The 26,210-nt window shown below is 41.8% G+C and overlaps 3 protein-coding genes, 1 long non-coding RNA gene and 1 pseudogene across 6 annotated transcripts in view; 1 reads left to right on the forward strand and 4 right to left on the reverse strand.

The window, feature by feature from the left end:
• TMEM116 (transmembrane protein 116) overlaps window positions 1-1,179 on the reverse strand; it is a 181,490-nt gene extending 180,311 nt beyond the window's left edge. The window contains exon 1 of the mRNA XM_027575602.2: window positions 1,047-1,179. The gene's annotated coding sequence lies outside the window, so the exon portion shown is untranslated. The remainder of the gene's footprint in view (window positions 1-1,046) is intronic.
• A 183-nt stretch (window positions 1,180-1,362) lies between these two features.
• Window positions 1,363-9,222, forward strand: ERP29 (endoplasmic reticulum protein 29). Its single transcript, XM_027577502.1, has 3 exons — window positions 1,363-1,641; window positions 6,410-6,548; window positions 8,395-9,222. The coding sequence occupies exons 1-3, from the start codon at window positions 1,498-1,500 to the stop codon at window positions 8,895-8,897; spliced, it is 786 nt and encodes a 261-aa protein (XP_027433303.1). The 5' UTR covers window positions 1,363-1,497; the 3' UTR covers window positions 8,898-9,222.
• LOC113913285 lies at window positions 6,433-12,676 on the reverse strand. The gene is made up of 3 exons (XR_003517142.1): window positions 12,039-12,676; window positions 11,756-11,806; window positions 6,433-6,569 (listed from the first exon to the last, which is right to left on the reverse strand). It is a non-coding gene; the product is annotated as an uncharacterized LOC113913285 (long non-coding RNA).
• A 294-nt stretch (window positions 12,677-12,970) lies between these two features.
• The window catches only part of NAA25 (N-alpha-acetyltransferase 25, NatB auxiliary subunit), a 73,809-nt gene continuing 60,569 nt past the window's right edge, over window positions 12,971-26,210 (reverse strand). For 2 of the 3 annotated variants that reach the window (XM_027576434.2, XM_027576436.1), the window contains 2 exons: window positions 21,848-21,994; window positions 12,971-15,845 (listed from right to left, as the gene is read on the reverse strand). In XM_027576434.2, the coding sequence (XP_027432235.1) occupies window positions 15,723-15,845; window positions 21,848-21,994 (270 nt within the window). In that variant the 3' untranslated portion in view covers window positions 12,971-15,722. Of the gene's footprint in view, window positions 15,846-18,504; window positions 18,644-21,847; window positions 21,995-26,210 lie in introns of all 3 variants that reach the window. The other variant, XM_027576435.1, reaches the window with a different exon arrangement.
• Window positions 19,135-19,259, reverse strand: LOC113913409 (annotated as a pseudogene).

The raw sequence follows: 26,210 nt of genomic DNA on the forward strand, positions 1-26,210 counted from the left end.
AATTTCTATATAAACTGGTTGTCCATTATAAGATCCTATGATCTTTGATGATTTTATACACCCACACATTAGCCATATACAATGGTTAATATGGTGCTAAGCCCCTCATAATGTATATATAATTTATTCTCTTACCTCACACCATTTGTTCATAAGTTTTGTGAATTCTACCCTACAAAATTTCTCAATTCGACCCTTCCCTCTCGTTGTGTGCTACTGCAGGACCCTAACCTCTCTCACCTAGACTACTACAATTGACCCTTAACTAGTCTCCCTGACTTCAACCTTCTCCCTTCTTCTGATCCACTCCCTTGGCTCCTTTTTCTCCCCCCCACTCCCTTCACTCTTAAGTGACAGCAAATCCAACTTCACTCTTCTGGTTAACACCTGTGGTGGCTCCAAACCTTTCAGCTTGATGAGAACCTTTGCAATGCTCCCCGGTTTACCTTTACAGAGTCATCATGTTTTTCCCCCTTTCTAGAAATACCCTTCTGTGTTTGCCTTGTAAATGCCTCCTCCTCTTTCACGATCCAGTTCAAAAGTCATTTCCTGTCTTCAACTTTCCCTGACACTCCTGGGCGGGACTAACTGAATTTCCATTTATGTTTTCACAACACTCTAATGGTCTTACTACTATTGCTCTGTCTCCTCCTCCCCAACACTGTGAGTTCCTTCAGTCCAGAGCTCTGTCTCGTTCATCTCTATTCCGTATTCTCGCAGGCAAAACCAGGATCTGGTTTAAACCGTGCTCTGAACAAGTATCTAGGGAATACAATTATTAGGACTTTTTTGTTTTGAAGACCTCCAGGAGCCTAGGACTAGCTGGGCAAGTACTGGGCTTTCAGTAAAGCCTGTTTTTACAGGAACCCGGCGTCTTGCCGCTGAGGCACTCACCAGAGAGCAGGCACTGGGCAGGGTTCAGGGGTGGCCCTGACCCCCATGCTGACGAAAAGACGCGTCTGCGTGACCTACTCGGGTCCTGGCTAAGGGAGCTGGGGGATTATGACCGACCTCGTGAGGATGGTAACACAGACTGACAGACTAACCTAAAGTAGTAGCGGGTCCCAATGGACTACCAGACGTGCCAAAAGCAGGAATAAATGATGGCCAGCCTCGTCATCTTCGAAAGTAAAGAGAGCGAACTAATCGCTGCAAGACGCCAAGCACGCGCTTCGAGCCTCTTCTCACGCGGAAGAGGACGGGAAAAGGGCAGGTGGACTGCGAGCCTCGCCGAGTGCGCGTGCGCAGCAGCGTCTTTCCGCCACCCGCGGCCCCGCCCCCACACCCTAGGCCTGTGCGAGCTTCGCCGAGTGCGCGCGCGCGGCAGCCCCATTTCCCCGCCCCTCACGTGGCCCCTCCCTGTCACCCTAGGCCGGCTCGAGCCTCCCGGGCTGTACACGTGCGCGCATCCGAGCCGGCCCTGCAAGTCACGTGACCCCCGACTCCGCGTTTTCTCTACTACAGCCTTCCTAGCTCCTACTGCCAGAATCCGGCGTTATGGCTTCCGGCATACCCCGTGCCGCTTCTCTCTCTCCGCTGTTTCCCCTTCTCCTGTTCTTCCTGCTCCTTTCCGCTCCGCATGGCGGTAGCGGCCTGCACACCAAGGGCGCTCTTCCCCTGGATACAGTCACTTTCTACAAGGTAACGGGGGTGGGGGAATCGCGCGCAGGTGCAGCCTGAGCACCGGGGGGAGCGCACACCCGTGGGGAAGAAGGCAGGGCTGGCAGAAGGTAGTCTGTAGCGACGGTCCCAGGGCTTCCCTCCATCCTAAAGGGCTGGTGGACTCTGGGCCGGGGCCATACCGTGACCATGGGGCACACAGGAGCTAGGGTCCCCGGCACCCTTGCCTTTGGAGTATTTGTACTTCCTCTTTTGCAAAAGAGCTGCAGAGATGCAGTCTAGGGAACCAGGGGCCCCTTCCCCGCACCTAGGGGGAGAGGGCGGTGCCGGGCAAGATCCAATCCTCGAGTCCCAAGTGGCAGGCCTGGAGCGCTGTGCGAGGCGGACGCCACAGTGCTCCCGGCTGTGGTGGGGCGGGGGAGGTGAGGGCGGTGGTTGGAAACCCGGCGTGTTAACTGGCGTTTCTGCGCCCCTCTTTCCTTGGTGTGGAGTGCACCATGCAAACAATGTCCAGAGATCCTGTGTCTTCCTGAAAAGTGCAAGCGTTAAGAATAAGGGAACTCTGTAGGGAATATCTTGGGCTTAGGGACAAAATGAAAAACATCGGGTCAAGACTTGGAAGGATTCGGGGGCACCTGGGTGGCTCAGTCGTTAGGCGTGTGCCTTCGGCTCAGGTTCGAGCCCCGCATCGGGCTCCCTGCTCCGCGGGAGGCCTGCTTCTCCCTCTCCCACTCCCCCTGCTTGTGTTCCCTCTCTCGCTGTGTCTCTGTCAAATAAATAAATAAAATTAAAAAAAAAAAAGACTTGGAAGGATTCGCCTGGTAAATGGACGTTGGAAATGTTGAAGGCTGAATGCAGTCCCAACTCCCTCCTCTGGCACCTGTCTTCACCCACCGGCAGCTTTCAACTTCGCCTACAAGATGGGCAAACTAAGCATAGAGAGAGAAGCCATTCGTTTTATTTTTTTTAATTTGTACCCATTGCTGGGAAGTGAAACCAAAAAGTGGAGTTCTAAATCTGTCTCAAGCGGTTGAACTCTCCCCAAAAGGTTTCCTTGTCCTAGATGTGGCATCTGTGGCTTATTCAAATATTTAAAAGGGTAGGTATGGCTAGTTGGTTGTCAGGCACACCCCACAGCACCCTATGCTTTTGGGGCCTTTATTGGGAAGATTACACCCCACCCCCAAAAGCAGGAATGGGATAACAACACAGACCAAGTGTGACTTAGAGGGAAATTTTGCACTGTAAAGTTAATAGTATTTCCTATTCAGTTGGTGCCTCTCTGTTTTTATTGCTACCACCCTGGTCTCGGTTGTCATTACAGTAGTCTTGCAGGTCTCACTGCTCAGCCTTTCCTCCCCTCTCCTGACCATTCTCCCTTTTGTTCCCTCTGCTCCAGCCATACATGCCTTCTGTCCTTTGAGTATCCCTAGCTCATCGCTGGTATGGGCCCTTTGCCCTGGCTGTTCCTTCTGACTAGAACATTCTTTGCCCAGTCTTTGAAAGGCTGGTTGCTTCTCATCATTCAGGCTTGGGTTAAATATTACCTTCTCAGAGTCCTTCCTTGACTTCCTCGTCCCCCTGTCAAAAGAGCCACTCACATTAGTTGGATTTCTCTGTGGAGCACTCATCACTCATTTTTTCCCCTTGTCTATTTTATCATCTCCCACACTAGAATATGAAGAACTGCCTTGTCTGTTTTGTCCCCTGATCATCTGCACGACCTAGCAGGTTACCTGTCACATAGAAGATAATTTGTTGAATGAATGAACAAATGTCTTCAGTCCCTTTCTAGATCTTCCTGCCATCACCACTGAACAAAAGGGGAGCTACCTGGTAATACATCCAGAGGCCTTGTGCTTTGTCTTTCAGCAATTTCCAGTGTCTTCTTTTGTTTCTTGCTCTTCACCATCACTAGAAATAAGAGACCCTGTCTGCTTTTTTTACTGCTTTGTTCACTTAGAGCAGTGTCTGGCACGTGATAGGCCCTTGGTACCTTTTTATTCAATGAGTGAATGATGAATTCATCTTCATCTTGAGGAAGCAAGTTGCCTAAATATAGGATATGGTGGAGTCGATTCCTTATGGATAAAGGAGACAGATTTCTAAAGCAATTAAGAGGTACAGACTGATTAATGAAAAGGAAAAAATCCACTGTGCAAATGTGTGCCATTCAAAACCATTCTCCCGATGGCTTAAAATGGCAGAGGCCTCTCAATTCTGTTTCAGTGTTAGACCACCATATAATTATTAATTATTCCATAATACGAATGTAGGCTCCTTGAAGGTAGGGATCCTGTGTTGTGCTTTTAAATTATTTTTCCCCCAGATGTATGCTACCGTAGCCTACCCTAGTTGTGTTCATCTATCAAATATGAAAAATTTTCAGAGCATCTGCTACATGCCAGCCACTCTTGGGCAGTAGGAAAGAGCAGAAAACAAGTCAGACAAGGCCTTTGTACTCATAATGTACGTTCTAGTGGAGAGGACAGACACCAAACACGCAGATAAGAATTTTAGTGAGTGATTAATGCTGTGAAGAAAGCACAGCAGGGTAACGTGATAGAGGAGGGTGAAAATGAAGCAGTGCTCGGATGGTATGAGTGGAGGAGGCCTCTCCATGGCGGGGAGGGGGGACATTTGAACTGAGCTTTGAATGAAGGAGTTGGGGAAAGTGTATTTCAGCCTTCCAGCCAGAAGAGACAGCAAATGAAAAGGCCCTAAGTGGAAATGAATTTGTTGTGCTGAACTGAAATAAGGACAGTCAAGCCAGAGGGATGTGATCTGATTTATATTTTAAGTCTTAACCTGTGGGGCACCTGGGTGGCTCAGGTGGCTCAAATAAATAAATAAAATCTTTATTTTAGAAATAAATTTTCAAAAGAGAGAGAGCACAAGCAGAGGGGAATGGGAGAGGGAAAAGCAGGCTCCCTGCTGAGTAGGTGCCTGATGTGAGACTCAGTCCCAGCTCGGGATCATGACCTGAGCCGAAGCAGATGCTTAGCCGACTGAGCCACCCAGGCACCCCAATAAATAAAATCTTAAAAAAAAAATCTTACCTGCCTTTAGGCCCCCAGAGCTCAGATTTTGGGGGTCAGTGATCACTTAAAAAATTGCCTGTTCAGGTAGTTTCTCCTCCTTTCCTTGTGTCCCTAGGCAGTGTTAAATATTTTTTAAAAGCTAAAACCAAATAGACATCAACACACAGTGAGGAACAAAGATTAAAAAAACTGGAATGATGTCAACTTAATTATGACAGTGATTGTCTATGATGAAAAATTGGCCAGAAGTGATCACTTTGATTAGAAAAGCAAAAAGTTATAGGAGAAGGAGAGGGCAGTTTGTTAGAATAAAGCTGTGCATTGGGAGAAATGGTCAAAACAAAGATCTTGGGGATTCCTCTAAAACTTAAACAGAATTACTATATGACCCAGCATTTCCACTCCTAGGTATATACCCAAAAGAAATGAAAACAGGCATTCAAACAAACATTTGTACACAAATGTTTATAACAGTGCTATTCACAAATAGCCAAAAGGTGGGAACAGCTCAAATGTCCATCACCTGATGAATAAATAAATAAAATGTGGCCTATCCATACAGTGGATATATATATATTTTCCCACAAAAAGGAATGAAATACTGAGACTTGCTACAACATGGGTGAACCTTGAAAGCATGATGCTGAGTGAAAGAAGCCAGGTACCAAAGGCTGCATATTGTAGGATGCCATCAGAGTAGACCTCATAGAGACAAAAAGCAGATAAGTGGTTGCCAGGGGCTGGGGAGAGAAGGAGGAATGGGAAGTGACTGCTTAAAATGTGTATGGGTATGTGATTCCTTTTCAGGAATGTTCTGGAATCGGTATTAGTGATTATTGCACACTAGTGTTAATGGACTAAATTTCACTGTATTGTACACTTTAAAATGGCTAAAATGGTGACTGTTGTGTGATGAGAATTTTACCACAATTGAAATAATGGTCTTGACTCTGACAGTTTAGGACCTGGAGATCTAGCCAAAGGAACTGTGGTCTAGGGAGGGGACATTATCCTAAGCCTGCCTCTCAGCAACTTCCTGTGAGCCCTGAAACTGCAGAGTTCAGCCTCTTGGCTCCCTAGCCAAAGTACCTCCATGGGTGCCAGATGGTTGGTTGGTTGTTTTTTGGGTTTTTTTTTTTTTTAAGATTTTATTTATTAGAATGAGAGCGAGAGAGAGAGAGAGAGCATGAGAGCACGGAGGGTCAGAGGGAGAAGCAGACTCCCCGCTGAGCAGGGAGCCTGATGTGGGACTCGATCCCGAGACTTCAGGATCATGACCTGAGCCGAAGGCAGTCGCTTAACCGACTGAGCCACCCAGGCGCCCCGGTTGGTTGGTTTTTGTCAGATTTCTTGTTCATTGTTTACTGAGAAAGGCCCTCTGGGATGATGGGCATACCATAGGGCCAATGGGATCAATGTAGTATTTTCTAAGGGTTCTCTTAATCTTACTGAAAAGGCCACTGGAAGAGAAGGCCTTAATACAGCTGCAGCTTTGTTTATTCTTAGCAGGGTTGTATATGTCTTTGATTACTATGAACCAGTACCTAATGGGGTACCAAATACCAATAAATTATTAAATGATTCAATGGGTCAATGAATGAATGAATGAATGAATATTAGTGTGTGAGCACTTATCTCCCTTGCAGGCATGGTTTCATTCTGTTTCTTAAACAGGGGTCCCTTGAGAAAGGGAATTAGCCCCAAAGGTCCCTGGAATCCTGGACTTGCTCAGCTCTCTATGCCCTCAGGTCATTCCCAAAAGCAAGTTCGTCTTGGTGAAGTTCGACACCCAGTACCCCTACGGTGAGAAACAGGATGAGTTCAAGCGTCTGGCTGAAAACTCGGCCTCCAGCGATGATCTCTTGGTGGCAGAGGTGGGGGTCTCAGGTATGGACAAGTCCAGCACGACTGTGGAGGGCAGAAGGGGAGGAAGCTAGGAATTATTTCCGCCCTTGTAGGTGGAATACCCAACAGTTTTCTAAGCCACACAGGAGTGTAAGTGGGATCATGGCCTCGAGAATCTGGTACCCGTGGCAGGCTTAGCTTGAGCAGATTCTGATACCACAGAACCTCAGTTCGTCCTTGCAGGTGCTCAAGGGAAGGGGATTCCCCCATCCTTCACCCTCCACCCCACACTGACATTAAACCTACTCTGAGAATCTGGAGCTCTCCTTGCAGGGGACTGTGGTCAGAGGAGGTATCATGCTTCCTAGGGTCTCCATAGTCACTTCTCCATCTTCTTTTCAGCTGTTTTTTTACCAAAACGATTGGATTTTGGCTTTAACTCAAATCCATCAGAGCTACCACTAAATCAAGGACAGCTGTCAACCACAGTGACCACTCTAATAATAATAGTTGTCAGCGTGGTGGTTCCCAGTCTGTAAAGGTGTGCACAGACAGTGCACTTTGCATCTTCACTTGACCCTGCCTAAAAAGTGAGGCACATTTTCTCCATTTTTATACTTGAGGAAAACTAAAGTTCAAGGAACTAAATGACTTGTTTCAGGCCATGGAATAGTAGGAAGTGGCTCATCCAGAACTCCACCTGAGTATTTATCCCCAAGTGCAGTGGTTCTTCCCTCTCTCAGCTTCCTTCCAGCTGGGATGCCCCAGTTCCCTAGCTAGCTGGAGAGTCTGGTCCTGGGTAGAGATAGTCGCCACACTTTTCCAGGGCAGTCAGTTCTGACTCAGCTGCAAATCCACTCCCTTGGGGCTTTTAGAAAAATAGCAGCTGACATTTATCAAACATTTACCATGTGCCAGACCCCTGTGCTAAGTGTTATCCATGTATCTTATCCTTGTGACAACTCTAGGAATAAAGTACTATGACCCCTGTACTTCATGCTTAGAGTACCATGCTCAAGATTGTACAGTTTGAAGTGGCAGCATGAGGATTGGAACCCCACACTTCCTATACTACTGCCCTATAACAGGCAGCCTTGGCCCTTTCTTTTTGGCAAGGTATAAGAAACCTGTTGTCACAGCATCAGTCCTTGGCGCTACTGCCTGTTAGGAAGTACATAGCAAATACCATGGATTGCACTGAACTCTCCAGGTTAAGTGCACTTATCTCCCCATTGGGTCTTCCCAACACCTCACATGTGGTAGAGACTCTGCCTGTTACCTATCACATGTTCCCCTTGCTCACCAAGCTCCAGCCAGAACGGCACTTGAAAGCCTTCAGTCCACCCAGCTTAGTCCTGCCTCAGAGCTTTGGCACTTTCAGTCCTTCCTACCCGAGACATTCTTCCCAGATTATCACGTGTCTGCCTCCTTGAAACTCCAGTCCTTGGTCTCATATGATCTCCGTAGAAAGGCCTTCCATGACCACCCAAAGTAGGCCTCCTTACCTGTCACATCACCCCATTTTATTTTTATCTTTTTGGCACTATTATGTACATTGTTTACCATCTCTCTTCTTACCCTTAAAAGAATATAAGGTCCTTGAGGTCAGAGAAGTTGTAACTCTTAATCATAACTAGATCCGTAGCACTCAGAACAGAACCTGGCATATAGTGGGCATAGAATAAATATTCAGAATTATTCCCATTTTTCAGATGAGGAAAGTGAAGTTCAGAGAAGTTAAATGACTAATGCCGCGCGGCTAAGAAGTAGCAGAGGAGAAATGTAAACACAAGGATCTTTCCTGCTGTCAGCTCAGAGAGGCCTCATAGCAGTCTCCTGCCCTGCATTCCTCTTGGTCTTGCTCCTCATACCTGATTTCTGTTCACAGATTATGGAGATAAGCTGAATATGGAGCTGAGTGAGAAATACAAGCTGGACAAAGAGAACTACCCAGTCTTCTACCTCTTTCGGGATGGGGACTTTGAGAACCCAGTCCTATATAGTGGGGCGGTTAAGGTTGGAGCCATCCAGCGCTGGCTAAAGGGGCAAGGAGTCTACCTAGGCATGCCTGGTTGCCTGCCTGCATATGACGCCCTTGCTGGGGAGTTCATCAGGGCCTCAGGCGTGGAGGCCCGCCAGGCCCTCCTGAAGCAGGGGCAGGACAACCTCGCAAAGGTAAAGCAGACTGAGAAGAAGTGGGCTGAGCAATACCTGAAGATCATGGGGAAGGTCTTAGACCAAGGTGAGGATTTCCCAGCGTCAGAAATGACCCGGATAACCAAGCTGATTGAGAAGAACAAGATGAGTGATGGGAAGAAGGAAGAGCTCCAGAAGAGCTTAAACATCTTGACTGCTTTCCAGAAGAAGGGGGTCGAGAAGGAAGAGCTGTAAAAAGGCACTCTGGGTTTTCCAGGGTTTGGTGGGGGTGGGGAGGGGAGCGTTACCTGCTGGCTGTGAGAGACCCTCCTGGGATGTAAGAGAGTGATGGTTAAAGTGGCACTAAGCCAGAAATCTGAGCATGCCCAAACATTGACGCTGATGTGACCATGCTTGGGACATCACTATAGCCAGTCTGTGTATAACTGGAGCACTTACCAGATGGCTTGTGAAATTCCCCCTCTGAAGGAATTGGTGCTATAAAGAAGAGTGTATTGCCCAGGTCCTTGACAGGTGTTATTCTGACCCAATTAAAGTTTCTGTGTTTTGGTTAAAAGGATCTGAAGCCATTCAGTTTTCTTTCACAAATTATACTTTGGCCTGTGATCTGCTTTCTCCTTTGAATTTATTTTTTAATCTAAGCCGGTATGGAGCACACTCTACCACAGTAATTGACTATCCTTTTAATATTGTAGAAACTGGTCCCAGCTCAAGGCCTACCTATATTACTTTCTACCGGTGTTCAAACTCCAGTGGACTGATTGTGGGTGGCAAAATGCATTGTCCTTTTTCTGGTCCTTAAAGTGGAATGGCAACTTTTTTTTTTTTTTTTTTTTTTTTTAAGATTTTATTTATTTGACAGCCCAAGCAGGGGGAGCAACAGGCAGAGAGGGAGCCTGATGCGGAGCTCGGTCCCAGGACCCTGGGACCACGACCTGAGCCAAAGGCAGACGCCTAATGGACTGAGCCACCCAGGTGCCTGTGGAATGGCAACATTAAGGAAGCTCAGTGTAATCATTTTCCATACTCCATGAAAAATATAGAGCCCATGGGGCGCCTGGGTGGCTCAGTCGTTAAGTGTCTGCCTTTGGCTCAGGTCATGATCTCAGGGTCCTGGGATCGAGCCCCGCATCAGGCTCCCTGCTCAGCAGGAAGCCTGCTTCTCCCTCTCCTTCTCCCGCTGCTTCTGTTCCCTCTCTCTGTGTGTCTGTCTCTGTCCAATAAATAAATAAAATCTTTAAAAAAAAAAAGGAGCTTTAAAAAAAAATAGAGCCCAAATTCTTAGTTTTACTGATAAAATCAGATGGGTTTTTTTTTTTTTGAGTTGGATTTAGATAGCAAAATAATAGAATTCAGTCTAATTTGAAAGTTTTTTTTAAAAGGGATTGTTTTCCATCTAAGCTACTTTGTCACTGTCAGTTACTCAGTAAGTACCAATATTAAAGAAGCGTAATGGGAGACCATTGTACTGACTAAAATCTGTTTTCAGGAGTGACAAGCAATTACCTGCAGTGGTAAGGTTCATGATACCATCTCCACTTTCATATTTAACTACCTGGAAATACCAAAGTGCAGCTCCTAAAATATTTATTATTACAGCCACACAAATTTGAGTTGAACGGAGTTAGCAAATAAAACCTTAACTTGTCTGTGTTCCTCCATTTCAGCCAGATTGGTATTTAAAGTCACTGGAAACCAAAAATGCAGGAAAATCCATGTGTTGAATTGGATGGAACAAAAACAATTGTGGTAGCTTAGGCTCACAATTCAAATCAACTAAGCAAAAGATGTTCAGGGGCACCTAGGTGGCTCAGTGGGTTGAGCGTCTGACTCTGGATTTCGGCTCAGGTCATGATCTCAGGGTCATGGGATGGAGTCTCAAGTCAGGCTCCATGCTCAGCGCAGAGTCTGCTTTGAGATTCTCTCTCCCTCTGCCCCTCCCCCCCAATAAAATCTAAAAAAAATATGTTCAGACCTAAACACCTGCCGGTAACCAGCATAGGTACTCTCAACATTTGAGAAAAGGATGTAACTCTATATATTTCAGTATTTCCCCTACTCGTTTCATTCTAATTGAAAATTTTGGAAGATCTTTCTGGATGCTTCTCACTGATAACCTTGTTTAGCTGTTCTAGTTTTTTCTCATCTGTATAAAACAGGTTCACTTCCAAAGAACTAAGCATTTTCTGTCATTATGGGAAATATAGTAAGACAAATGGCAAGTAGGGAAAGAACTCTAAAACTACATGCATCCACAGTCCCCGAATGTGATCCCGTCAGTTGTGAAAGGTGGCAGCACATCAATGGGTACTTCATTGGATGAGTCCAGGCTGAGTATTATTATTTATAAGTCTAGGGTCTTGACTTGAAGAGCCATTGGGCAGGGCTAGATTATCCTATGAGAGGCTCTTTGTATCAAATATTTTTCATTAAAGATGCTCCCTCTAGAGTCTGAAGTGACTGGCATATGCCACATAAAATTAAATCTTCCTTTACACTTAGGTCAAATGGATTCCTTCCCTCCTCTTCCTCTAATTAAATAATATTGTGGCTCACAATAATATTGATGCTACTAATCAGACTACAAGGAAGGCTATGGACTGGCTTCCCAGAATCAAACAAGTATAGACAATTTCTCGGGAATTTGTAGATAACCTGAAGCAAATGAGACCCTGGATCCAACATAAAGAACCTCATTCTGAGGAACTTGTAAGTTACCTCAAATAATCCTTGGCAATTGGTGCCACTAAAAAAGCTGGCATCAGAATTAATTGAGGAAAGATTGATTCTTCAGTAAATAACCAAGACAGAATCTGGGAATTTGAATGTGGCCATCAAGACTAAGAATGTGAGATAGTGGGTTGGGGATGGTAATGCTTAAGGGTTTAAATCTTCTGTAACCCTTACCTCACTAGGTAGTCTTAGGTGATAGCCTTACCTGCGGTAACTTCCTTTCTCATGTATGTGAAATAGTACTTTTACTGGGATACACGGAAGCTGGAGGTTGCAAGAGAGCTCTGTGGTTCCATGTATAAATTGCTGTAGGTACCCCACAAATAATTTTTATAAGCATTTGGCCCATGGTTGCTTACCTTCTAGTTGTTACTGTGAAATATGTGTCGGGATCAACGCAGTGACAGCATCTAAAAATGGAAGAAAAAGTATAAACCTGAGCCCACCTTTTGGGGTTAGACTAAAAATGGCAGTTGAGCGGCAAAGTCTTGGTTTTGGTGCGGGTTGTGATCTCAGGGTCGTGAGATCAAGCCCCACACCAGGCTTGTGATTAGCACGGAGTCTACTTGGGATTCTCTCTCCCTCCCTCTGCTTCTCCCCTGTGCACATGCACACACACACGCTCTAAATCCAAGTACCCACCTTTTATAACGGGAAAAGAATGCTGAGATGGAGTAGCAGGCAAAAGCACACTTTTCTCAGGGCACAGACAAGGGCATTTAATAGTATAGGACAGAAAGGAAACTAGGAGCTCCTCTTTTACTGTCAGTATGTGCGAATCAACTTTTGATCTCAGCCTGTGGGCCCAAGTACTCTTGGATTAATAATAGCAGCCTGAAATCCTCCAGTAACTTTCCACTAAATTTAGAAAGCTCATTCCTTCCCGTCTATGAAGTCCTGATTGCTCTTTCACACACACACACCCCTGCCACTGTACTTTCTACCCTGTTTCCTTCCCCCTTTTGACTCCTTTAAGCCCAGTCACTTGAACCCTTTTTGGTCATTCATTGGGACATGCTCAGTAATTCCTGCCTTGGGGCCTCTGCACTTAGGTTCCTTTCTCGGTTGTTGACTCTTCATCAGTCAGGTCAGATGGGCCCAGGTTATCACACACTCTGATTTACCTAAAACAGGACTTACAAACTAATGTTTCTTTTTCTTATCTCCTCCCCCACTTGAACCACTAACTAGGATGTGTGTGCTCTAATTTACCACTGTATCAGCAGAGCCTAAAGTGTAAAGAAGTGTTCAGTACGTATATGTTGAATTCGTGAATGCTAGCATGTGAGGTACTACTTTTAAACAAAAAGGCCAGTGGCCTTGGAATAAAAATCTTAAATTCACAAATACTACAATTTTGTGAAGGAATATAACACTCAGTACAAAACTAAGATGAATTACATCATTTAAAAGGTTGTGGCTTCTAGGAATCCAAACAGAAGTGACCCAGGCAGAAATGCCAACTTAAAATGGAAGTGTTTATATAAATTAACCCATCTAGTTGAATTGGCTATGTATGCTTCACTTAGTTCTGAAGAAGGAAGAATATATACTTCCCATATTAATAAATGACATCAAATAAGTAGGAAGAGTTTCAATAACAAGGCCATAGATACATTGAAACCCCTTTTTATATTAAAAATTTAAATGAAAGACAAATCCAGGTTGAACATAGTGACTGCAAAATATAATGCAATTTTGAACAATTAAAATTATGAAAATATACAAAATTGATGGGCAACACAGCTAGGCATTTGTACATTTTCCATTATGTGAAGAACACTAAAAATTTCTCTATGCTTTATCCACATCAATGATTTAAACCAAATGTTTGCTTTGGAGAGTCTTAACTTAGGATCTCAGTAGTATAAAAAGCAGTAATTTTTCAGTCTGTAAACAGTAGTCGTGTTTTTTCTTTCTTTTTTTTTTAAATTATCAATTTACCACACAAAAACAAATACAACAACAACAACAAAAAACCCACACAAACCAAAAACAGCAGCAGCAGCAATGGGTTATTTGGGAATTCTCTTCAAATACCAATGACATACAATTGCTGGAGGGTGCTTTTTACTCATGTAAGAATATATATATATATATATATTTTTAAACTGTACACAATTTATAGTGCATAACAGTTTCCAAAAGAACAGATCAATAAAAGATATTGGCCATTTCTGCATAATTTCATTCTTTTTACAATTATCCCAAAATGTAAGAGGTTGGATCTAATTGAAATGCTACATTTAGTAGGAAAGTCAGCAAGTAACAAAGGAAGCATAACCTCGACATAACATTATTTGTCACTAAAACCAGGAGAGGTCCCAGGTGCCCCTAGGCAAAAGACTAGTTAGGTAGACCACTGGAGTCAAGCACTGTCCCTGAGGACCAAAGCCAGCTCACTGACCACACATATGCTAGATTGACCATGGTCAGCTGAAGACTTGTTTCATGGAGCATTTCTATTTCTATGTACAGTATTTTTGGATATTCAAAGAAACATCATTTCAAGAACACATGCCATACACACATACCCCCCACCCTCATACACACACCAAGTTCCATCATTTTAAATAGGCAATAGTTTTATGAAATTATGATGTCATTAAATTAGATTTGGAATCAAGAATTTTCAATTCATCTTGTTGAAGGCAGTTCTTCCATTTGGGATGGGGTATGATGGCTGTGGGTACCAACTTACAGCAAAAAATAACTTCTTGAAATTACTTGATGGACTAGGATTTCCAGCAAGTCTTATTTTGAACAGATAATGTTGTAATTTTCTTAAAAATCTCCTTGGAAGTTTAAGCAGCTATCAATCACCCTATCAAATTGTGAATCTAAGAAAGTCATGATGAGGGGACAAAATGCAATTGTTTTGCATACAGAGATTTTCCAAGCTCTCTTTTGTTTCCTTTTAAAAGAAAAAAGTATCACATTTCACTGGAGGAGTAGGAAAGGACCTGTAAGGTCTTTAAGACCAATCAACCCTCCACCAGATGCTTGAATTTTCTCATAAAACTCGTATCTTTGCTCTTACAATTACTAACTTTAATGGTGTTTGAGTAACAAAGACCAAAAATAGAAGCACAGATTCAAATGCAAAAAGTTATCAAAGCAATTATATAAACTGTATAACACTTTCAAGAGCAATGTTTATCTTTTCTGTCAGACCAACCTCTGAAGCTATAGTCTTGGGGAGCTCCAGGTGAGCAATGTAAACACCATCCTGGTGTAATCCTCAAGTTTGAAGAAAGTAGACCAAACGTCAAACCCAATGGGTAACATTTCTTTTGCCAGCCTAAAACTTAAAACCTAGGTTAAGTCCATAATATACATTCCTTCCTTCCTCCCCAAACCCCCCACTTAAAAAACACTAAAGTATTAAATCTTTATTTTCAAGCATATATATATATATATGCTTGAAAATATATATGTAAAGCATATACATATATATATATCTCACAAAACCAATGACATTGGTATTAGACTTGCTTGCATAAATTATGTACACCTCTCTTCGTTAAAACAGTGATTCCCATCTTTCCCAAAGATGGAGAAGACAGCAAGCTAGTCCTCAGCAGGCTCATAAGTGGTCTGCACTGCTTTCCCCTCCATATGGTGTAAGTTAACACAAGCCTATCTGTGATTTAACTTTCACAGGAGCTACGATGGGGATTTCTTGGCTTTTGGACCATGAAGCCAAACACTGAGTGCCCGTGGTCATCTGAGTGGTGCTCTTCAGTGACAGGTGCTTATGCCAAATTTCATCTGAGGCTCTTTGGGTACCTGCTTTGGGTTCTGTGGGAGCCAAGCAGCTAAGGAAGCCTCAAAACTAAACTAATGTGGAAAGAGGGCCTTCTCCCAGTCATGGTCCGCCTATACTTCTGCTTTCTGCTTCCTAAGGCTCAAGGACCAGACCAAACATCCACTATGATAATGGTAGGCCCATTCAGCTGCTCTGAGGTCAATGCTTTATGCTTAATTTCTATTGCTGCTTTTATAGGACCCCCTGTACCCACCCACCAGATGTTTCTGGTGATGGGAGGAAAGAAGAAAAGGGGCTCTCTTGTGGCTGCCATATGCATATGAACATGTATAAAAAGTGGTCAAACCCAGATGAGGGTCCTGCTTCTGCTTTATATACAATAATTTAATCAGTTGTATACATTTAATACCTAAAAAATTAATTCACAATCAAAGTCCTTCATGCATTTGATGAGGAAGTTCTGGATTAAAATGATGGTCAACCAGATGTAGCTTTTGCCTGGGAAGATGATGTCATTTTCTGCTATAGAGTCATTGGTGCCTGTGGTTCACGCCTCCTTAAATTTTTAGTTTCTTCGTGGTCTCCAGTCTTTTTTTCAGCAGCTCTCCAATTTCCAGAAGTGAGTGTAGATAACTGCTCTGTACCTTCCCTTGCACAGTCTTTGAAAATTTTCTCTCTTCCTACAAAGGAGATAAGAATTAGTGGTCTTGCTCTGAAAGCATTCCCCCAGATTATAGTTCCACTCATAGAAGTAAAAATTACCATTACCTTTGGTCTCACTACAAGCTCCATCAGAATACAATGGGTCATTTTCAATTTCAAAAAATGCAAAGAAGGCTTAAAGCTCATCACAGATGAGTATTTTTCCATGTGATTTTTCACTGACGCCCTACTGCTTTAGCATCATTATTCTTTCAATTCTTTCATCAGTATTCTGTTTTAAGTTATACAAAATAAAAAAACTGAGATTTCTGATTATTAATGTTCATCCAGAAAAAAAGGTAGAAAATTATTACTAAGTAGTCTGGATATAAAATCACTACTATTTTGTTATTAGCTGTACAAAATAGAAAACTTAAGATTTCTGATTATTTCATCAGAAAACAAAAGTAGAAATTATTAATTTGGACATTATCAGAGCCACTTCTTAAAGGCATCAAATTTACCTTTTACCTTTGCCAACTTTTCTAGTTACAATATTGATAGGTGTCCCTCCACACTGACAAAGTCCATGGGTTCCAGAGACCAAACAGCTAAAAAAAAAATAACAAAGCTTTCCTAGACCTCCTCAAATATGTGCTAAGTAGAGACTACAAAAGATAAAGGGATGGAGTATTCAAACAGAGAAAGGAGGCTGGTTGAGAACTGGTTAGGGTTACATGAAGTTGGCAGTATTGCAAAGCCCTGAAGAACCCAAGGAAGCACACCTTTTGGCTGAACAATATCACCTTGAGACCTCATCTACTTTGGAAATACACATGTGCGTTAGTAGAGAAGGTATGTAAAATACACCTCATTCAGGACTGTAGTAAAAGTAAATGTATATAGACAACTAAAATATCCAATGGCTATGATCCATTCATATTTTGAATACCATACAGTTGTTTAAAAGAGTAAGACTGATGTATATGCATTAGCCTGAACAAATCTCTTGAACATAAAGTTAGGTGAAAAAAAAGCCAAGTTTCAGTGTAAAATAGAGTTTATCATTTACTTTCAAAAACCTAACAGCTATTAGAGTACATTATAAGGTTACATTAAAAGGTCTTGGCAAACAACCAGTTTCAGTGGATACCCCTAGGGAAGAGGAAAAAGGACTAAGACTAGAGGTGGCAGCCCAGAGGCATAGTGTTTCAAGTTAAGAAAGAAAGAAAAAAGAAGTAAACCTAGTGGAAACGGAATTGAAGAAAAAAATTTTTTCCACCCAAAAGACAAATAGCCAGCACTATATGGACCCTACATTTGGTGGCTGGTGCTGCTTGGTATAAGTATTACGACTTCAATAAAAATAGGCAATAAAATACCCCATCCTCCCATACCCCCTCCATTACTGTTTTGTGTAATCCTCACTATAATCCTATAAAAGAGTTATTATGATTTCCATTTTACAGATAAAGAAATTGGGGCCCAGGAAGGTTAAGTGACTTCCCAAGGTCAAAACATAAGGATGGGGAACCTGGGTGGCTCAGTCAGTTAAGCATCCAACTCTTGGTTTCAGCTCAAGTCATGATCTCAGGATTGTGAGATCAAGCCCCGCATTGGGCTCTGTGCTCAGCAGGGAGTCTGCTTGAGATTCTCTCTCCCTCTGCTCATGCTCTCTCTCTCTCTCTCTTTTCTCTGTCAAATTAGTTTAATCTTAAAGATTTTATTTATTTATTTGACAGAGAGAGAGAGTGAGCACGAGCATGGGGAGCAGCAGCAGAGGGAGAAGCAGACTCTCCACGGAGCAGGGAGCCCGATGCGGGGCTCGATCCCAGGACCCTGGGATCATGACCTGAGGCGAAGGCAGACACTTATCCTACTGAGCCACTCAGGTGCCCAAGTAAATAAAATCTTAAAGAAAAAAAAAAAAAGATGAGGATAGAGTCAAGTCTTGAAAAATCTAAAGTAGCCCAAAGTTAAAGATAACCTTCAGAATGAATACTTAAAATGAGAAATCTTATTCCTCACATCAGAAGGCACAGATCCTTTAACAACAACCACACAACCAGCAACAGCGGGCTACTGTGCCTGTCATCTTTGTACTGGACAGTCCTTCCCACATACCATGTGCTCCAGCTCTGCCGACTGACTCATGGTGCCCCCACACAATTCACCTTTCTACCTCCCTGTTTTTGTCTGCCTCTTTCTGCTTTGGACTCCTTTCATCCATTCTGGTCTACCTAGCGAAAACTTATTAATCCTTAAATGTCCCCTCTCTGGTAAGACTCTTTCTGACTCACTCAGTTTTTGTGCCTCTATCATATGTCCAAATTAATCTGTATGCATCTCTCTACAGCCGGGTCTTTTTTTTTTCAAATTAACATATAGTGTATTAATAGTTTCAGATCGAGTCCAGTGATTCATCAGCCTTATATAACACCCAGTGCTCATTATATCACATGCCCTCCTTAATGTCCATCACCCACTTAGCCCACCCTCCCACGCCCCTCCCCTCCAGCAACCCTCAGTTTGTTTCCTATGATTAAGAGTCTCTTATGGGTTGTCTCCCTCTCTGATTTCGTCTTGTTTTATTTTTCCCTCCCTTCCCCTATGATCCTGCTTTGTTTCTTAAATTCCACATGAGTGAGACCATGTAACTGTCTTTCTCTGATTGACTTATTTCATTTAGCATAATACCTCTAGTTCCATCCACATTGTTGCAAATGGCAAGATTTCATTTTCTGATGGCTGAGTAGTGTTCCACTGTATAGCTATACCACATCATTCTTATCCATTCATCTGCTGACGGACATCTGGGCTCTTTTTTTTTTTTTACCTTTTTAAAATAGAATTTATTTAATTGTAAGTTTATATAATTTCAGTTTTGTTGATGGTTTTTTTTTTTTTTGACAGAAAGTAGGTTTTATTGGTGGGCATGAATAGGGAGGGGGCAGTGCTGAGGTTCTCTTGAGTGCAGAGCCCTCCATTTGTCCAAGCGGCCACGATTAGGGATGTATTTGACCCCACAGCTATCTGGGATAAGCCACTTTTCAGCCACATGTCTTCAAATTCATCCGCATTAAACTCAGTAAAGCCCTACTTCTTGGAGATGTGGATCTTCTGGCAGCCAGGGAACTTGAACTTGGCCCTGTGTAGGGCCTCAATCACATGCTCCTTGTTCTGCAGCTTGGTTCGGATGGACATGATGACTTGGCCAATGTGGACCCTGGCTACTGTGCCCTGGGACTTTCCAAAGGCACCCTGCATACCTGTCTGCAGCCTAGATTGGAGATAGCATGCGGTCAGACCTCAATATCCACTGGAAAGGGCTGTCTCCAAGGTCCCTTAGGGCAACCCATACAATCAACAGGCTGCATACACTACCAAGGAGGCTACTGTTTGCAGCCATGGCACACTGGGCCCCCATGGACAGGACACCTGGGCTCTTTCCACAGTTTGGCTATTGTGGACATTGCTGCTCTAAACACTGGGGTGCACGTGCCCCTTCCGATCACTGTGTTTATATCCTTCAGGTAAATACCCAGTAGTGCAATTGCTGGGTCATAGGGCAGCTCTATTTTCAACTTTCTGAGGAACCTCCATACTGTTTTCCAGAGTTACAGCCAGGTCTTTTGATCACTGTATTTTATGAGCATTTACCCAAAACGGCAAGCTCAATAAATTTATATTAACAATCTCAAAGGTACCCACCAGCAAAGCCCAATGAAGCATGTGACATGAAGCAATGTGACATTCATTCCAGTTTGTGATCTTTAAGATATTTTTTAAGATTTTATCTATTTGTCAGAGGGAGAAGGAGCAAGCATAAGCAGAAGGAGGAGGCAGAGGCAGAGGGAGAAGCAGGCTCCTTGCTGAACAAGGAACCCGATGCGGGGCTCGATCCCAGGACCCTGGGATCATGACCAGAGCTGAAGGAAGACGCTTAACTGACAGCCATCCAGGCGTCCCTAAGATTTTTTTTTTTTTAACAATGCTATAATTTTGATTTTTATTGTTCTACAATATTCAGGAAAGGGGATGAGAGTTTGGGGTAGAGAATAAGTTTGGGTTTGTCCTAAAAAGTCAAAAAGCTGGAAATCTACCACTAATTACCATATTTCTCTATATGTAAAAGTGTTCCAAATAGACCATCAAGTATCTCTTCTTTCAGAGGGGTGTGCAAGTGGGAGGTAGAAGGCAAGAATCCTAGCTAGGATGTACCTATTTCTCAAGAATTCAATTACTAGGGTCACCTGGGTGGCTCAGTTGGTGAAGTGACTGCCTTCGGCTCAGGTCATGATCCTGGAGTTCTGGGATCGAGTCCCACATCGGGCTCCCTGCTCAGCAGGGAGTCTGCTTCTCCCTCTGACCCTCTTCCCTCTCGTGCTATCTCTCATTCTCTCTCTCTCAAATAAATAAATCTTTAAAAAAAAAAAAAGAATTCAATTACTAGGCCTTTACTGGCTCCCCAAGTGCCCAGAAGTTATAAAGGCTAGTGGCAGATACAAATGTGTTATAGGAATACAGAAGAGGAAGAGGTGGGAATGGTTCTGATGATGAGACTGGGACTTATCTGGGGCTGAGAAATGAGAGGTGCTATTCTCTATTTCCAGTAGTATACAGTATATTTCTATATACTTCTGTATATTGTCTATAGTATATATGCTATAGTATAGTATGCTATCATTTGGGTTTAAAAGTGAGAAAGGTTGTGGGGAAGGAAACAGACATCATATGCTTGTAGCTGGGTTATCGACTCAGGAAGATTGTACAAGAAACTACCAACAACAATGGTTTCTTCTTGGAAACGAACAAGGAAATGTGTTAGAATGGGAGGAAGACATTTCACTATACAGTCTTTATTTATGCCACATTTTTTTTACCATGTGCTTATTTTACTTTTTAAAACAATTTGTAAAGCTTGAAAAAAGGAAGACTAAATAAATAAAACAAAAATACTAAAGAATTAATCCATCAATTAGTCCTACTCACCACTGAAGTCTATATTCGTTCTAATGTATATAGGAAAGACAGCTTAACTGTCTAAAACCAAACTTCTAGTGTCACCTCTGAATACATCTGCTTTCTTTAACCAGTCTTTGGAAATGTTATTAAAGGCTCTGAGCCCCTTCCCACAGTAAGCCCCTTGTTTATAGCTCTAATGAGTTGAAGCTTTACAAATGAGGGGCTTAACAATCTTTAAAACTGTGTGCCAAATAAGACTCCATTCATTCTCCTCCTGGAAAGGTCTGGGGCTAGAAATGATGGCTGCTCTCATTAGTGGATGAGCTCCCTCACTAGCAGAGGCTCAGGTCAGATGAACTCCTCAAGGGAGCACTCCCTCATGACTGGAGTTTCATCACTAGAGCAACTAGGCTGGTGAATGTTAACTCACCTGACAATCATTTCAAACTAAAAGTTTACTAATTTAAATTTTTTAAAGAATACATATCTTAAAGGCAAGACTTTACAAGGATTTTGCTAACAAATTTTTAAGAAACTAGTCTAAAGTAATTACCAGGAGAAATCTAATGAGTGACAGCTTTGATTCCATGCTTGGCTCCATTTCCCCTTTTGACTGGCTTACGCTCCAGCCTAATTATTACTGACATAATTATTTATGATGTCCAGCATCTCTTTTTCAGGTGGTAACTGCTGGGGTAGCAAAGAAACCAGCCAACCCAGCAGCAGGTAACTTCTCACTCAAGGAGACTGTCCCTGGATCTCAATGGCTGGTTTCCTCTGTTGTTCACAATACGAATAGTTCTAATTGTATTCCTCATTAATTAATCATCAGTCTTCACAGTAAAAGAACAACCCCCAAAATGTACAGAAAGGAAGTAATGGGGTGGGGAGAAGTGAAGGGGGAGGGGAACCCACCACCAACAATGACACAACAAAACACTGCTGCTAGGCACCTTCCAATCACAAGTCCTATATGGGACAGATGATGAATTGAAATTAACTTGTCCTTGTGATAAAGAAAAGAACACTTGAGTATCTACAAATAACTTACTGCTGATCGCCTATAGTCTCTTACCAGTGAGAGAGAAGTATCTTCTAAAATAAGTTCTTCAAGTTTAAGTGCAATTAGATGTGTTTCAAGCCCTTTAATATGATCCACGACGTTGGAAATTAAAGTCTGAAGCCCAGTAACATAGTCTTGGAAACTGGTGAAGACAGGTGGCTGGAAAAAAAGATTTTTAAAAAGATGAAAGAGTATCAAACATATTTCCTCTGCTTACATCTCATAAGCTGTATTAATTTCCTGCTCCAGTATTACTCAATGCTATTAATAGTAACCAGGATGGACACAGTTTTGGATATTAAGACAGTCTCTCAAACCAAGGTAAACTTAATTGCCACCAAATAATGCTTAACTCAGCAACAATGAGAAGCATTTTTTTTAAATGGGGTTTATTCACTCTGGGGAACTGGAGATGGAAAAACCAACAGAAAATATCTTAGTTGGTCATTACTCAACTTCAGGCTGAGAATCTTCTGGAACACTAAAGAAGATGAGAGGAACCAAAATATCATTTCTTCTCTATATCTGAGATTTCCTCTAATGTTAATAACAGAAATAGAGTTTTCTAAGTTCCAATAGAAAAAATAATGGGTAATGGGGCGCCTGGGTGGCTTAGTCATTTAAGAGTCTGCCTTTGGCTCAAGTCACGATCCCAGGGTCCTGGGATCGAGCCCAGAAGCCTGCTTCTCCCTCTCCCACTCCCCCTGCTTGTGTTCCCTCTCTTTCTGTGTCTCTGTCAAATAAATAAAATCTTAAAAAAAAAAAAAATGGGTAACAACAGTCACAAAAATTCTGAAAAATAGCAATTAAGGGAAACTTGCCCTCATATATGTTAGAGTATATTATAAAGTTACATGAAATCCAGACAGTACTGGTATATAAGTGAAATAAAAAGTGAAAGGAAACAAGTCCCAAGATAAACCAAAGACTGTAAGGGAATGTAAATGGTGCTATCTCAAAACAGTGGTTTGCAGTGGATGAATGGTACTGAGAGGGTACTGAGATAACTAGCTATCTGAAAATATAAAATAGGGGCACCTGGCTGGCTCAGTCAGTAGAGCAGGCAACTCTTGATCTTGGGGCTTGTGGTCTTGAGTTCAAGCCTCACCTTGGGTGTAGGGATGACTTCAAAGTAATTTTTTTTTAACATTTACTTGAGAGAGAGTGAGCAAGCACGCAAGTAGGGATAAGGGCAGATGGAGAAAATCTCAAGCAGACTCCCCACTGAGCACAGAGCCCAATAACCCATGAGATCATGACTTGAGCCGAAACCAAGAGTTGGATGCTTAACCAACTGAGCCACCCAGGTGCCCCCAAAATAAAATCTTTTAAAAAATAAACAAAATAGGGGCGCCTAGGTGGTTCAGTCATTAAGCATATGCCTTCGGCTCAGGTCATGATCCCAGGGTCCTGGAATCGAGCCCCGCATCGGGCTCTCTGCTCCATAGGAAGCCTGCTTTTCCCACTCCCCCTGCTTCTGCTCCTTCTCTTCCTGTGCCTCTCTCTGTCAAATAAATAAATAAAATCTTAAAAAAATTAATTAAAAAAATAAACAAAATAAAAAGTACCAAAATAAATTCCAAATAGAGTAAATATCTAAGTTTTAAAAAATCCACCAAAGCACCAGAAGAAAACTGAGGTAAAGGCTTGTATAATAAATTGAAAACGCTTTCTAAACATTACACCAAGCTAAGAACCATTAAAAAAAATTTTTTAATTACTATGTTGACCAAAAAATTACTCAAGTTAAAAGGTAAATGAAAAACTAAAAAAAACTGCATCATATGGGATACAGAATTAATAACATTATTAAGAGCCCAATAGCTTAAAATATATCATTAGGAAAAATACTACCACAAACGGAAATCTGGGCAAAGATATGAACAGAAAATACATCAAAGAAATCCCAGCAACATATGACACAATTTAAAAATCAGACAAACACAAGAAACCTGGCCAGTTAGTAAAGCAAGCTCATGCACGCTCTCATTCTCTCTCTCTCAAATAAATAAAATCTTAAAAAAAAAAAAAGTTAACAGGATACATCTATGTATCTCCAAAAGAGATGTCCAAGGTACCCTGTTAAGTGAAAACACAAACAGGCAAGTTGCAAATATAGAGCATAATTCTGGCTTGTTTGCAGTGGTGATCACTGGTTGGTGGGAATATGAGTGATCTTCACTTTATTCACACCTTTAGGTTACTTCGATGATCAAAAAAATAGGAAAGCTGTTCTCATTTTTAGAAATTAGAAAAGCAATAACTACAAACCACCACCACCCCTGCCCCAAAATCCAAATACCAATAAGCTATTCAACATTTTCTAGGAACATAGGCTTTCATTAGAGGAAGAGAATAACAGAGCAACTTTTATCTGTATTTTCAAACTTTACATTCATCTGTTAAATTATCTTGAAAAAAGAGGAGAGAAAGTTCCTTCACTTAGCCCCTCATCCAAATATAACTACCCTTTGTTTCTGAATGAATGGAAACATCCAGCAAAGCACAGTGTCAAATCTAAAGAATTCCTGAATTGTTACTGAATTATGCACGAAGTCCATATTACCACTAAAACCATCAACATTTTCAAATGATAATAGTCACTGTATGTTGCTACAGTGAAGAAAAATCTCCCATTTAGAATGACAGGATAAACTCAAACATTAATAAAACAGCATGTCCTGTGCAGAATGAATCCTAAAAAACTTTCCTTATGAAAAGGATACAAATTATGTTAATGTTTTACACATTCAAAAATTAAATCAATAAAGATGGGAGGACACTCCAAAATTGAAGACAAAGAGCAATAAGTGAATCTTATTTATATCATACTAATAATATAATCTCAGTTTTTAATTCCAGTGTTTTTACCGAGTACCTCAACTGTTTCTATTCACTGGAACATATTCTAAGGACAAAGAAAAACTGCAGACAATTTGAACTTTATTTAGTGGCTTATTGAAACTAGTAATGCAAATGATATACTGATGTAATTCCAAAACTATTTAGTATTTCTTGTAAAACAAGTGAAATAAATATATTGATGCTGTAGGGAACCGGGGTTCAAACTTGGAGCTACAAACTGGAATGAGGAAAAGAAAAGAAGGAAGAATGCTATGATGCTGGACTAAAAGAATTTATTTTACTTTACACAGGCAAACACATAGAATAAGAATGTAAAGTAAACAAATTTCCTGTCTCTTTCCACTAACATAAACTCGAAACCCCATTAACAATTAGTACACCTAACACCTAGATCTTGATTTTGAAATGCCACTCCCCATAAAGGAACCAGGCAGGGCTCCTTCAAACAATGTCTCAGTTCAGTTCAAGGGAACAAGGAGGACGGAGCATTTTTGCTGTTCCAGAAAACAAGGGCTCCAAAGCTGGTGGGGATATGTTCAAAGACAGGATCCAGCTTAAAGTCGCTCCCATTAGCCAAATCTGAGCATGCACAACAGAATGATTATAATGGATTAGAAGAGAAATTTTAAAAAGAATGATACTCAAATAGATAGTAATATTAAAAACTATACACACAAATATATATATATATATATACACGAATGGGGGTGAGACAGCTCTCTTTTACAGAAAAATGCTAATAGGTGATAAAGGATTGACAGAATTTTTAAAAATCACCATTGTGGCACCATCAGGGTACCAAATGATTCATGCAAGTTAGACTTAACAGTGGATGCTAAAACCAGTAGGTGAAAGGCTGGTAAGGGAATAGGATTATTCACAGTCTCGAAGCGTCATCCTACAGATGACTTAATAATTACAGGGGGAAAAGGCACCTTTACAATGAAGAAATCCATAGACATTTCCTTTATCAAATAATTAAATCTAAAAGCACCAAAAATGGGACATAACAACCTTAGTGCCTCCTGATTTAATGTGCTAAAACAGATGCATTTTTGTTGAACCTAAACCCAAAGAAATAATTAACCAAATCCAGACTGCCAGACATTCTACCAAAAACCTAGCTAGACTCTCTTCACCAAAAAAGGCTATGGAAGTATTTTAGATTAATGGAGGGTAAAAAGACATGAGAACTAAAAGCCAGGTCAGATCCTTAATAGGATTCTAGTATTTTGAAAAAGGCTATAATAAAGGACACAATTGGGATAAAGGGGGATATGTGAACATAGACATTATAATATTATCCTATCAATCTAATGTCCGGACTGTGAAAATGTGAGCATTGTGGTTTTGTAGGAGACTGCCCTGTTCCATCCTGTTCAGTATCACAAAGTCTATACTTTTCTTTCAAACAGTTCAACAAACAAGGGGGGTAGATGACAGGATGAGAGAGAGAAAGAGAAAGCATATGGGGCAAAGTGGGGTCAACACGCGAATCGAGGTAAGGACA

Source organism: Zalophus californianus, chromosome 14, assembly GCF_009762305.2.
Source record: "Zalophus californianus isolate mZalCal1 chromosome 14, mZalCal1.pri.v2, whole genome shotgun sequence".
In the NCBI taxonomy this organism is placed as follows: domain Eukaryota; kingdom Metazoa; phylum Chordata; class Mammalia; order Carnivora; family Otariidae; genus Zalophus; species Zalophus californianus.

Coding starts and splice junctions, on each gene's coding strand:
- ERP29 (XM_027577502.1), top strand. CDS start 1,498: ATGGCTTCCGGCATACCCCGTGCCGCTTCTCTCTCTCCGCTGTTTCCC. Junction 1,642..6,409: donor ATACAGTCACTTTCTACAAG/GTAACGGGGGTG, acceptor CTATGCCCTCAG/GTCATTCCCAAAAGCAAGTT. Junction 6,549..8,394: donor GGCAGAGGTGGGGGTCTCAG/GTATGGACAAGT, acceptor TTCTGTTCACAG/ATTATGGAGATAAGCTGAAT.